Genomic DNA, 12,778 nt, shown 5'->3' on the forward strand with positions numbered 1-12,778 from the left:
TCCCACATGTGGCCCTAGTGCGCTAATAGACTGAAGCACCCTGTATCAAAGGAGCAGGTAGTGGATTATGGGGCCTCCTTTTTATTAGGCACCATGTCCGGTTTGAAGAGGTCTTGTGGTGCCAAAACAGTAGAAACCCCCCAAAAGTGACCCTATTTGGCAAACTACACCCCTCAAGAAACTTACCGAGGGGTATAGTGGGCATTTAGATCCCACAGGTTTTTTGCTGCATTTTGTAGAATTAGGCTGTGCAATTGAAAATCAAATTTTTCCAATAAAAGGTACAAATTTTTAATTTTGACAAGGAACAAAGGAGAAAACGCCCCCAACATTTGTAAAGCAATTTCTCACAATTACGGCAATACCCCACATCTGGTCATAAACTGCTGGTTGGACCCACGGCAGTGCTCGGAACGGCAAGAGTGGTATTTGACATGTAGATGTTGCTGGATTGGTTTCTGAGCACCATGTCGCATTTGCAGAGCTTCTGAGGTAACAGTACAGTGGAAACCCCTTAAGTGACCCTATTTTGGAAACTAGACCCCTTGAGGAATTTATTGTAGTTTTCATGGTGTGCATGCAACATTTTTATCAGTTTTTATTCTATGTTTAAGAGGCGTAGTGACTAAAAAACAGCAATTCTTATAGTTTTTTTATTAAATTTTTTTTACAGCGTTCACCGTGTGCTATAAATGACATATTCACTTTATTTTACAGGGTGATATGATTATGGCGATACCATATGTTTATAGTTTTTTTTTAATGTCTTATGGCATTTGCACAATAAAATACTTTTTATAAAAAAATCATTTACTTTTTGTATTACCTTATTCTAACAGCCATAAGTTTTTTATTTTTCCATAAATAAAGCAGTGTGAGGACTTGTTTTTTGCGTAACGAACTGTAGTTTCGATCAGGACTATTTTTAGGTACAAGCGACTTTTTGATCTCTTTTTATTCTATTTTTTTAGGAGGTGAAATGACCAAAAAATTTTGATTTTTGTATGGTTTATTATTTTCTTTTGTGGCGTTCACCGCGCGGGATAGATAATGAAAAACTTTTGTAGAGCAGGCCGTTACAGATACGGCAATACCAATTATGTATAGTTTATTTGTTTATTTATTTATTTTTATTAATAATAAAGGACTAATTAGGGAAAAGGGGTGATTTTTACTTCTATTAATTTTAAAAATTTTATTTTTTTATTTTTACACAACTTTTTTTACTTTTTTTTACTTTATTATTTTGTCCCACTAGGGGACTTGAGGGCAGGAGGCCCTGATCGCTATTCTAATACACTGCACTACATGCGTAGTGCAGTATATTAGACCTGTCAGCTACTCGCTGACAGCAAGCACAGTGGGTCCTGACTTTGTGCCCACTAGGCTTCCATAGATGGCATAGCCGGAAGCCATTATTAGGCCTGCGGTTGCCATAGCAACCATCACCGCCCGCTATCATGTAGCGGGCCGTCGGACGTTGTTTCAACCCCTAAGAAGCCACGATCGCTATTGAACGTAGTATCTAATTCTGTGTCTCATTTAGCTAGACTAATGGAGGATTTGGGTTGAGCAGATCTATGGAGAATGAAATATCCTAATAAAGTGGCTTTTTCAAGTTTCTCAAAGTCTCATGGTACGTTATCCAGAAGCGATTTGGCTTTGGGTAACGATTTATTTAGATGAATATAATATACGTGTAAGATCAAATATGAAGTTAGAGGAATCTCTGACCACTACCCCTTATCGGTTCTTATAAGATCAGAAGAGACAAAAATACCAAGAAATAGAATAAATGTAGATTTATTGGACCTATGTAATAAGGATGACCTAATAGAGACTGAATTGAAATCCTTTCTCCAGATTAATGTAAATAGCACAAGTAACCTTTGTGTATGGGATACAATTAAAGCTTTCTTGAGGGGGTTAGTGATAAAATAAATTAATACCTACAGGAAATGAACACCTACAAAAAACTTCAGAATAAGGAGGAAAACCAGTTAAAAGAGTTAGTGTTGGAGATGGAAAAACCATGGCTTGACAACCCCAGTGACGTTTTTAAAACTGCTTGGGAAAATGCGACAACCAAATATAGGAGTCACGTAGAAAAAAAAGCTCTGCATTTTCTCTCCAGTAGAAAAAATAAATACTTCCAAGGGGGTAAACCTAAGTCTACTCTCTAGAATTATTGATAATAAAAACTTGAAATCTAGTATTGATATTATCATGCAGCACATCAGCACAAGTATAGGTTTGTCCGGGACCAAAAATCCATAAGAGATGTTTTCAAAAATTACTTTGCACAACTGTATAGTAGCAAGGGAGGTGTAGATATTGAGGCTGCATGATTATACTTAGAAAATGTATCCCCACCAAAAATTACTGGAAGCAAGGGATGTACTAGATGCCCCACTAACTTTGGATGAAATAAAACTGGAAATTCAGCTACTGTCGAGCCATAAAGCACCTGGAGCTGAAGGTATTCCACCCAGAGATCTATCTAAGGTACCAAGAAACCCTACTTCCATTTATGCTACAGGTTTTTAATGATTCACAGAAATGGGGTATTCTACCTAAATCCCAGAATTAAGATATTATTAGTTTAATCTCAAAACAAGAAAGGAATCCATCGTTAGTTGATAGTCCTATTTCCTTACTAAATGCTGATTGTAAAATTCTGGCAAAAATTCTTGCTATAAGACTTGAGAGATTTCTAAGACAAATAGGGTTTGACTATGTATAACCTAAAGAATGCCTTTACTTCTATCCAGATTCGCCTAATGGATAAGAAGGGAAAAGCCCTTGTGGCCTTAGATGCTACAAAGGCTTTTGACTGCATGAACTGGTCATTCCTTTGGTTGGAGATGAAGGCCTTTGGTTTTGGGGATACTTTTATAGACTGGGTTAAACTATTATACTCCAAGCCAAACGCCCAAGTCCTGGTGAATAACCACACTACAGTTTTGGTGTTGAGCAGGGTAAGAGACGGGGTGCCGTCTATCGCCGCTACTTTTTGCTATTTTTATCGAGCGTCTGGCTATTGCAGTCAGAGGTGATGATAGAATTACTGGATTTGGTCTGGGTGGTAGAATAATAAAATATCTTTTGTATGTGGACGATATTATGCTTTTTCTGGATAACATACAGTACCTTATTCATACCCAGTTATCATGGAGATAATAAACAAATTTGGTGGGTTCTCTGGTTTGACAATAAATTGGGGCAAGTCTTATCTGCTATCACTGAATAACACAATCAATGAGGTTGGCAGTGGTGCTGGAAGTATTACCCACTCTAATTCTTTTAAATATCTCGGTATTGTTATTTCTGGTAGGGTAGAAGAATTTTTGGAACTTAACCTCTCCCAAACATTGGCTATGTTGAGGAACTGGAGGAGATTCCATTTTTCCCTGTTGGATCGGATTGCGTTAAGTAAAATTATTATTTTACCTCAAATCCTTTATAGTCTTATTAACCGTCCTGTAATGATCCCAAAAGCATGGTTTGGGTTACTTGATTCCATGATATCAAATTTCTTTTGGGATGGTAAAAGACCCAGAATTAACTGCTCGACTTTACAGCTACCTCGGTAACAGGGAGGAATGGAATCACCTCATTTTTTTTTTCATATTTTCTCTCCTCTCAAACCCATTATTTGGTTGACTGGAGAAATATCACTTTCAATGTATATTTGATTGATGTATGGTCGAAAGGGAGATATGCCAATATTTATGAACTGCTTGACTCTGGATCACTGCATTGTGAGTTCTCAAGTGGTAGAATGTTGCACAAATTTTGGGTAACACTTATGAAGAAGTATAAGGTGAAATTAACAAAATTTTCTCCACAGTGGCACAATAAGTATCTTAAAGACGTCAGGAAACTGACGACACCTGCCTTTTGGGTTAAAACAGTCATTACTAAATTATCACTATTATTGGATAACGGTAAAATCATCAGTTTTAATCACTTAAAGAACTTTTATGCACTACATGATAATATGGATACATTTAAATATCTCCAACTTCATCATGCATTACGTGCAGAGGCGTTGGAGTCACTCAATGTGGATAATTGGACATTTTCTTTTTTTTGGAAACACGAAAACTAGAAAGGGGTGTTTAGAGAAAATTTATAAAAACGTAGGACTGTCACCTTAAACAGTGACTTCCTAAGGATAAAAGATTAAAATGGTCTAGGGATTTTGGCACTATCTCTAAAACACAACGGAATGAAATTTGGACTACTTTAGCTAGTTCTAGGCTAAGCTCTTCATATAATTTCGTACAATAAAAAATATTACACAGGATATATTATATGCCTAACTTTCTGTATAAAATCGGTAAACGTGATTCCTCAAACTATCCTAAATGTGGAGAACAAGATGCAGGTCTAGTTCACCTCTTGTGGCGCTGTCCAAAACTGTTCAGTTTTTGACAAAAAGTTATAGAACATATTGATTCGATTTACGATCTTCCTGTGCAATTGTCCGTTAACAATTGTGCGTTGGGCCTGTGGGAATTTTTCCCAGGTACATGGAAAACCACTGTGTTTATCAACTCTTTATCATATATCACAAAAAACTGCACTGCCAAGAATTGGTTTGCCAAAAATTCTCCAAAAGTGGCAATATGGAAGAAATTAGTTGATGGGATGATCTCTTTTGAAACATGTGGCTTCAGGAAGAATCTTAGTTGGGAAATGATGTATCTCTATCAGTGTTGGTTAAACTAAAATGTTAACCTTCTCATTTTCTTTTTCTTTTTTCCTCTTTCGTCTCTCGATATTTTCCGTCTCATCACCCTCTTATGGGGGTGGGTTTGGGGGTTAAAGGATATATAACTAGAATTTTATATTTTATTGTTTGCTCAAATACCAAAATTAGTTTGGTATTAGCAATTTTTCACATATATTAGATATTATGTATCTTTTCGATCTTTCTGCGCTTATAGCAGACATTGTTTGAAACATATTGTAAGATGCGGTTTTGTATCTATGAAAAAAATAAATAAAAATGGAGGGTTAGGCACTACACAGCTAGGCAGTACTTTTGCTATTCTAGGTCTAACCACTCCTTATCTAGAATAGACCTCCCAATCTGCTTGAGGTCTATGCTATCTTACTTACCTTCTGTGGAGTATTTGACTAGAGGTATATCCAATTATTCCTTGATACATGTCGTATTAAAGGTAGGAGAGTGAGGTCGTCCTTGTGATGGGGTTTAAAGGATAAATTCATTCTGGATGCAATTAGTGGATATTAGTGGCAGTGTTTGCTGCATCTCTGCCGGAATTTTTTGAGTTTTAGGGTATGTGCACACGCTAGCTGTCATTTACGGCTGAAATGACAGCCTGTTTTCAGAAGAAAACAGCTGCGTCGTTTCAGCCGTAAATGCTCCTCCTCGTAATATACGAGGCGTCTGTGGCACTCGTATATCTTGAGCAGCTCTTCATTGAGTTCAATGAAGAACGGCTCAAATTACGTGGCAAAGAAGTGCCCTGCACTTCTTTGCCGAGGCAGTCAATTTACGCGTCGTCGTTTGACAGCTGTCAAACGACGACGCGTAAATTACAGGTCGTCTGCACAATACGTCAGCAAACCCATTCAAATGAATGGGCAGATGTTTGCCGACGTATTGTAGCCCTATTTTCAGACGTAAAACGAGGCATAATACGCCTCGTTTACGTCTGAAAATAGGTCGTGTGAACCCAGCCTCAAAGTAGGATCCATGCAAATAGATGATTGTCTGATAATTTTGAACTGAATTTTGGAAGTGGTTTAATTACAGAGCTGTATTATATCAGATATACTGTACTATTGGATCGGTGTGATTTGTTTGAGAGGAAGACAAAAGAGCCTTTGTATTTTTCCTGAACAGCGTCACAAAGAGTCTCAGAGTAACTACTAATTTTTAAACCTTTTTATTCCCATTTTGAGTTGGGGAGAGGCACCAGGCAGGTGTGTCCCCTGTCACCCCTTCTCCTTGCTATAGCCATTGAGCCATTGGCCTGCTTGCTTAGGGCCTCTTCTGAAGTAGTTGGCCTACCTGGGTTACAGGCAGGAAATGGTTTACCTCTACGCTGAGGACATGTTGTATATTGGGGATCTTTAGCTTTCCAATGACCCAATTATGTCTATTATAACTAATTTTGGTGAAAGATCTTGATTAACCATCAAGTGCAGTAAGTCAGTCCTCCTCCCTCTGGACCCTTTGCCTCCTCATCTATGGCTTGACTACACACACCTGCAAATTGTTGAGAGCTTTATATCTGGGCATTATGGTCTCACCCAGTCCGCAAGACAGATAACTTGTTCCCTTTGCTAGGCAAATTTATCACTAAAGTTCATGCGTAATGCAAATTTCTGTTGTCACTAATAGATTGTGGCAATCTTATTTAAATGTTATTAATCCCCCAGTTGTTCTATGTTCTGCATATTTCCCCAGTTTGGGTACTGCTGCCTTCTATAAGATACAGGGCACTACTGTAGAAAAAAAATGCTAGAATTCGGTTAGACTCTGCATAAAGATGAGGAATCGGGAGGGTTTGCTATACCCATTTTTTTGGGTCTATTTTATGGCTGCTCAACTTTAGCAGATCAAGGGGTGGGGTTAGAGGGATGGGCTGGGAGCGTCTGGGAGGTATATAGCCCATGTGGCTGGACATTCTGCGGGTGAACGGGGGGGCTCTCTTCCTACTCTAGCCTTGATGATAAAAGTATAGCACAACTTCAAGGATTTGATGCAAATATGGGGCCACACATCATTTACACCATTATACCAAATTTGTATGGATTTTTGTTATGTTTTCCTACTTTTACACAGTAAAAACGAATTTTTTTCAAAATTATTTGCTTTTGTGTCGCCGTATTTAAGAGCGATAACTTTTTTATTTTTGACCGATGCAGCTGTGTGAAGGCTTTTTTTTTGCGAAACGACTTGTAGTTTTTATTGGTACCATTTTGGAGTAGATGCGACGGTTTGATCACTTTTTATCAAATTCTTTTGAAGGCAGGATAAACAGAAAACAGCAATTCTGGCGTTGTTTTTTTATTATATTTTTTACGGCATTCACCATGCGGGTTAAATAATGTAATCGTTTTATAGTTGGGTTTGTTACGGACGCGGCAATACCAAATATGAGTAACTTTTTTTCATAATAAAGTATTTTGTAAGGGGAAAAAGTGTTTTTTTTTAATTTATTTTTTACTTGGGACACTTATTTATTTCAAACTTTATTTTACTATAGTTTTAGTCCCACTGGGGGACTTTATTGTGCAAACTTTTGATCGCTATTATAATACACTTCAATGCTTCTGTATTGCAGTGTATTATTGCCTATCAGTGTAAAGCTGGCCTCTGGCATGACCTAACAGGCAATTACTAAAGGCAGACCTGGGGGCCTTTGTTAGGCCGCCAGGCTGCCATAGAACCCATCGGCACCCCGCGATGCACGCGGGGATGCCAGTGGGATGAGAGAGGGAGCCTCCTCCCTCTAAAATCACTCAGATGCAGCGCTAGCTATTGAGCGCCGCATCTGAACGTTTAAATATGATCGGAGACCACAGCTAGTGGTCTCCGATCGTTGCCCTGAAGCCCGAGGCTGTTATTAACAGCCCGGACTTCAGAAGCACCCCGCACGATGCTGGAAATGTCCTTCTGAAGTGCCGACGTGAAAAGGCGGCGCTTCAGAAGAACTACCCTGGAAGGCCGATGTAAAAACCGTATACGCCGGTCGTTAAGGGGTTAAATTTGCATATCTTCTGATTGAGTGAACCGATTGCGATTAAATAAAAACTAAATGTTACTTCAAGTTGACCCCTATGTTTTTCTAAATACTCCATCCGAATTGGGTCAGTAGTTTCTACGTGATGCGTGCACAAACAGACAAAAATTATAAAAATGATCTTCATGAATTCTATCACTTATCCTTCACCCCCCCAATTATTTTTCTTCGCAAATATTTTCAATGTACGGACACGCAAAGTTTACAGTTTTATTATATGTAGAGATTCTCTTGTATGAGACCTTGTTCTTTGCGGGACGAGTTGTAGGTGTTATTTTTTGGAACAAATACCATTATCATTTTATTCTTTTACATTTTTATTTTGGCAAAAATGCAGAAATTAAAGCAGTTTTGCTGCAGTTTCCATAAATAATTTTTTACAGCATACACCGATCATCATAAATGACACTATAATTTATTGTGCAGGTTGTTTTGGTCGTGACAATACCAAATGTGTATATATTATTTTAGGTTTTGGGACTTATATCTAATAACGTTTATTTATTGTAAAAAAAAATATTTGCATTTGTGTGCATTTTCTTTTTTTCTTTTGTTAACTTTTTTCCATAGGGTGAATTTTAATTTACATTTTTATTATTTCATTTTAATGTACTGGTATATATCTATATGCCAGTACATTAGCCTTAGTACTGATAGTACACAGGCAATTCTTAGGGCATGAATCACATGATTTGCAACGTGAAAAACACTACCGAAAAAAACGCAAGTAGTAAAACACACTATTAGCAAAAAAAAAGCCACCAAAACGCCACCAAAAACACATGTACAAATTTACAAAACTTTTAGATTAAAGCCGACATAGCTACCTAAATTAACAAACAATATGGTGTATGATATATTTGATACACAAGGTTAGTTGTCACATACTTGGTAAAAGGCTTTGCGCCTTACATAAAATTTGGCAAGAAAAATAAATGGTTAATGGTTAATTTTTGTTGTTTTGCAGGGCCTCCAGTAAATGTCACCTGCAACATATTTGTTAACAGCTTTGGATCAATTGCTGAAACCACAATGGTATGTACATTACAATAATATTAAAGCATTCATTCTTAGGGCACGGCCAGACATCGCATAGTTTTTACGCAACAAATCTGCACCAACGTTTACATATTTGAAAGGTAAGGGCAAAGCCCCACGTGGCGCAATTGCCCTTGAATTCCGCTGCGGATACTCCGCAGCGTTAATCCGCAGCGGACCCGTTTCTCCATTGCCTTCCACTTCTTTTTAGTAGGCTTCGTTTAGACGAGGCTGAAAATTCCGCAGCGGAGCATAGGCTGCAGTGCAGAATTTGTTGTCCGCAGCATACAATGGATGTTGCGGACTGGTTGCGGACTCATTGCGGAAGTTCTCCATTGACTTCAATGGAGATTCTAAATTCCGCAATGTAGTCCGCAGATGTCATGCACATGTTATGTGCTGCGGATGCGTATTGCTTTTTTAACATGACATTTCTTCATTCTGGCTGGACCTATGTATTTCGAGGTCTACAGCCAGACTGAGGAAGTCAATGGGGCTCCCGTAATTATGGGTGACTATGTGTGTGCACCCGTAATTACGGGAGCGTTGCTAGGCGACGTCAGTAAATAGTCACTGTCCAGGGTGCTGAAAGAGTTAAGCGATCGGCAGTAACTGTTTCAGCACCCTGGACAGTGACTACCGATCCCAATATACAGCAACCTGTAAAAAAAATAGAAGTTCATACTTACCGAGAACTCCCTGCTTCTTTCTCCAGTCCGGCTTCCCAGGATGACGTTTCAGTCTAAGTGACGGCTGCAGCGGTCACATGGACTGCCGCGTCATCCAGGGAGGTCGGGCTGGATGCCGAAGGAGGGACGCGTCACCAAGACAACGGCCGGTAAGTATGAAATTCTTTTACTTTCACTAGGGAAAGTGCTGTCCCTTCTCTCTATCCTGCACTGATAAAGAGAAGGGAAGCACTTTTACCGCAGAACGCACAAGCAGCTAGTCCGCATCAATTTACTGCACATTTTGGGCAGATCCGCCACAGAACCTGCAACACAGATTCTGTGCGGCATTGATGCGGACAGTTGCGGAGGAAAACCGCCACGTGGGGGCATGCCCTAATTCAGACGTTGCAGATATCACAGCGGACTTGCCACAGATTTCAGTTTTTGCATTGCAAAGGCTGAAATCCGCAGTGAAATTCCGCTTCTTCTCCGCAATGTAATGAGCATGCTGCGGAGTGAAAAATCTGCACCGCAGCCTAATTTCAGCACAGTGATTTTCTGCAACGTCTGAACTAACTTTCCTAAAAATGTATAGAAAGAAATGTAAAAAACGGCTGCTGCAGAATTACACTGCGGACTGTCCGCAGCGGAATTCAACAGCAATTCCACCACGTCTGGCCGTGCCCTTACAGTACTCCGACCATTACTGCCTGCTTTCTAACATCAGTCTTCTACATCTGCGTGTTGAAATCAAAATAATCAGGACTGATTTAAAAATGTTAAGGCCAGGATCACAAACACACAGTTTTAATGCAGTTTTTATTTAAGTTTCTTTATACAAAGCCAGAAGTGAATCCAAAAGAAAAGAAAAGTATAAAGAAAATACTGATGCATCTCCTTTCTTTTGTGTCCACTCCTGTGTTTCGCTCAGAAAACTGAGTCAAAAACTACACTAAAAACTGCATCAAAACTGTGTGTGTGATCCTGGCCTAAAAAAAATAATTGCTCTGCATACAACTTAATAGATGAAGAACTATTATAATACATCTTATTGTTGCCTGCAAACGTCATCTATTCTTTTTATAGTGATAGTAAATCTTTTGTCATTTGGTAATTTATTTAAATATATAAATAATATTCTGAATAATTTCATAATCCTTCTATATAGGGGACTTCTGTGCTTTTTGACAAGGTATAATTCTGTCTGCATTCAGTCAACAAGTTGAGAAGCTAATTGTATATGGATTTATAATGCTTGTATTGAACTCATCGGGAGCTGTATAAATCTGTATAGAGTGAGCTCTCCCCAATGGGTCTGCGACTGTGACAGTGTCATGGTAAGAAGGGACGCTGTTCATTGCCACGGTCCCTATCACTCAAGGGCCCATAGCAGTTTTGTGCCCCTATTGCAGGCACATTGCTAAGACTATAAGGCCATGTTCAGACGTGGCAGAATTTTTCTGCTGCAAATGTTGGTGCAGATTTGGGGCAATTACGCAACGAATCTGCAGCAACATTTGCATATTTGACAGGTAATTCAGACGTTGCAGAAATCACAGCGGATTTGCCACAGATTTCAGTTTTTGCATTGCAAAGGCTGAAATCCACAGTGAAATTCTGCTTCTTCTCCGCAATGTCATGAGCATGCTGAGGAGGGAAAATTCTGCACTGCAGCCTAATTTCCGCACAGTTAGGGCATGGCCCCACGTGGCGTATTTCTTCCACAACTGTCCGCATCAATGCCGCACAGAATCTGCGTTGCAGATTCTGTTGCGGATCTGCCCAAAATGTGCAGTAAATTGATGCGGACTAGCCGCTGCATATTGAGGTGAAAGTACTTCCCTTCTCTCTATCAGTGCAGGATAGAGAGAAGGGACAGCACTTTCCCTAGTGAAAGTAAAAGAATTTCATACTTACCGGCCGTTGTCTTGGTGACGCGTCCCTCTTTCGGCATCCAGCCCGACCTCCCTGGATGACGCGGTAGTCCATGTGACCGCTGCAGCCTGTGATTGGCCTGTGATTGGCTGCAGCCGTCACTTAGACTGAAACGTCATCCCGGGAGGCCGGACTGGAGAAAGAAGCAGGGAGTTCTCGGTAAGTAGGAACTTCTATTTTTTTTACAGGTTGATGTATATTGTGATCGGTAGTCACTGTCCAGGGTGCTGAAACAGTTACTGCCGATCGCTTAACTCTTTCAGCACCCTGGACAGTGACTATTTACTGTCGTCGCCTAGCAACGCTCCCGTAATTACGAGTGCACACACGTAGTCACCCGCAATTATGGGTGCACACACGTAGTCACCCGTAATTACGGGAGCCCCATTGACTTCCTCAGTCTGGCTGTAGACCTCGAAATACATAGGTCCAGCCAGAATGAAGAAATGTCATGTTAAAAAACCAATACGCTCCGCAGCACACATAACATGTACATGACATCTGCGGACTTCATTGCGGAATTTAGAATCTCCATTGAAGTCAATGGAGAACTTCCGCAATGAGTCCGCAACCAGTCCACCACACGTCCGCAACATCCATTGTATGCTGCGGACACCAAATTCCGCACCGCAGCCTATGCTCCGCAGCGGAATTTTCTGCATCGTCTAAACGAACCCTACTAAAAAGCAGTGGAAGGCAATGGAGAAACGGGTCCGCTGCGGATTAACGCTGCGGAGTGTCCGCAGCGGAATTCCAGAGCAATTCCACCACGTGGGGCTTTGCCCTTATTTTCTGCAACGTATGAACTAAGTTTCCCAAAATTGTATAGAAACAAATGTGAAAAACGGCTGCTGTGGAATTCCGCTGCGGGCGTTTTTTACAGTTGTATTAATACATTTTTAGGCAAATTAGTTCAGACGTTGCGGAAAACTCCGCTGCGGACCATAGGCTGCGGTGCAAAATTTTCCCTCCGCAGCATGCACTGTCTGTTGCAGAGAAGAAGCGGAATTTCACTGCGGATTTCAGCCTTTGCAATGCAAAAACTGAAATCTGTGGCAAGTTCGCTGTCTTTTCTGCAACGTCTGAATTACCTGTCAAATATGCAAATGTTGGTGCAGATTTGTTGCGTAATTGCCCCAAATCTGCACCAACATTTGCAATGGAAAACCTCTGCCACGTCTGGCCGTGCCCTAAGTCTTCAATAGTTCTTGCATTTATTTAGCGACAAAGTATCAAAAAGCTACAGTTTTGGTACAGAGCTTCTGTATGTATTTTATGTAGGTATTTTATGAGGTAGGCCCATCTAAAATCTCAGCTGAAAAAAATAAGAACTGCACACGTCTTTTTTTC

At 40.0% G+C, this 12,778-nt stretch overlaps 1 protein-coding gene across 1 annotated transcript in view; it reads left to right on the forward strand.

Moving 5' to 3' along the window:
* GLRA3 (glycine receptor alpha 3) overlaps positions 1 to 12,778 on the forward strand; it is a 180,860-nt gene that overhangs the window by 54,533 nt on the left and 113,549 nt on the right. Inside the window, exon 3 of the mRNA XM_075849654.1 lies at positions 8,752 to 8,819. Within this exon, the coding sequence (XP_075705769.1) occupies positions 8,752 to 8,819 (68 nt within the window). The remainder of the gene's footprint in view (positions 1 to 8,751; positions 8,820 to 12,778) is intronic.

Source organism: Rhinoderma darwinii, chromosome 1, assembly GCF_050947455.1.
Source record: "Rhinoderma darwinii isolate aRhiDar2 chromosome 1, aRhiDar2.hap1, whole genome shotgun sequence".
NCBI lineage: Eukaryota > Metazoa > Chordata > Amphibia > Anura > Rhinodermatidae > Rhinoderma > Rhinoderma darwinii.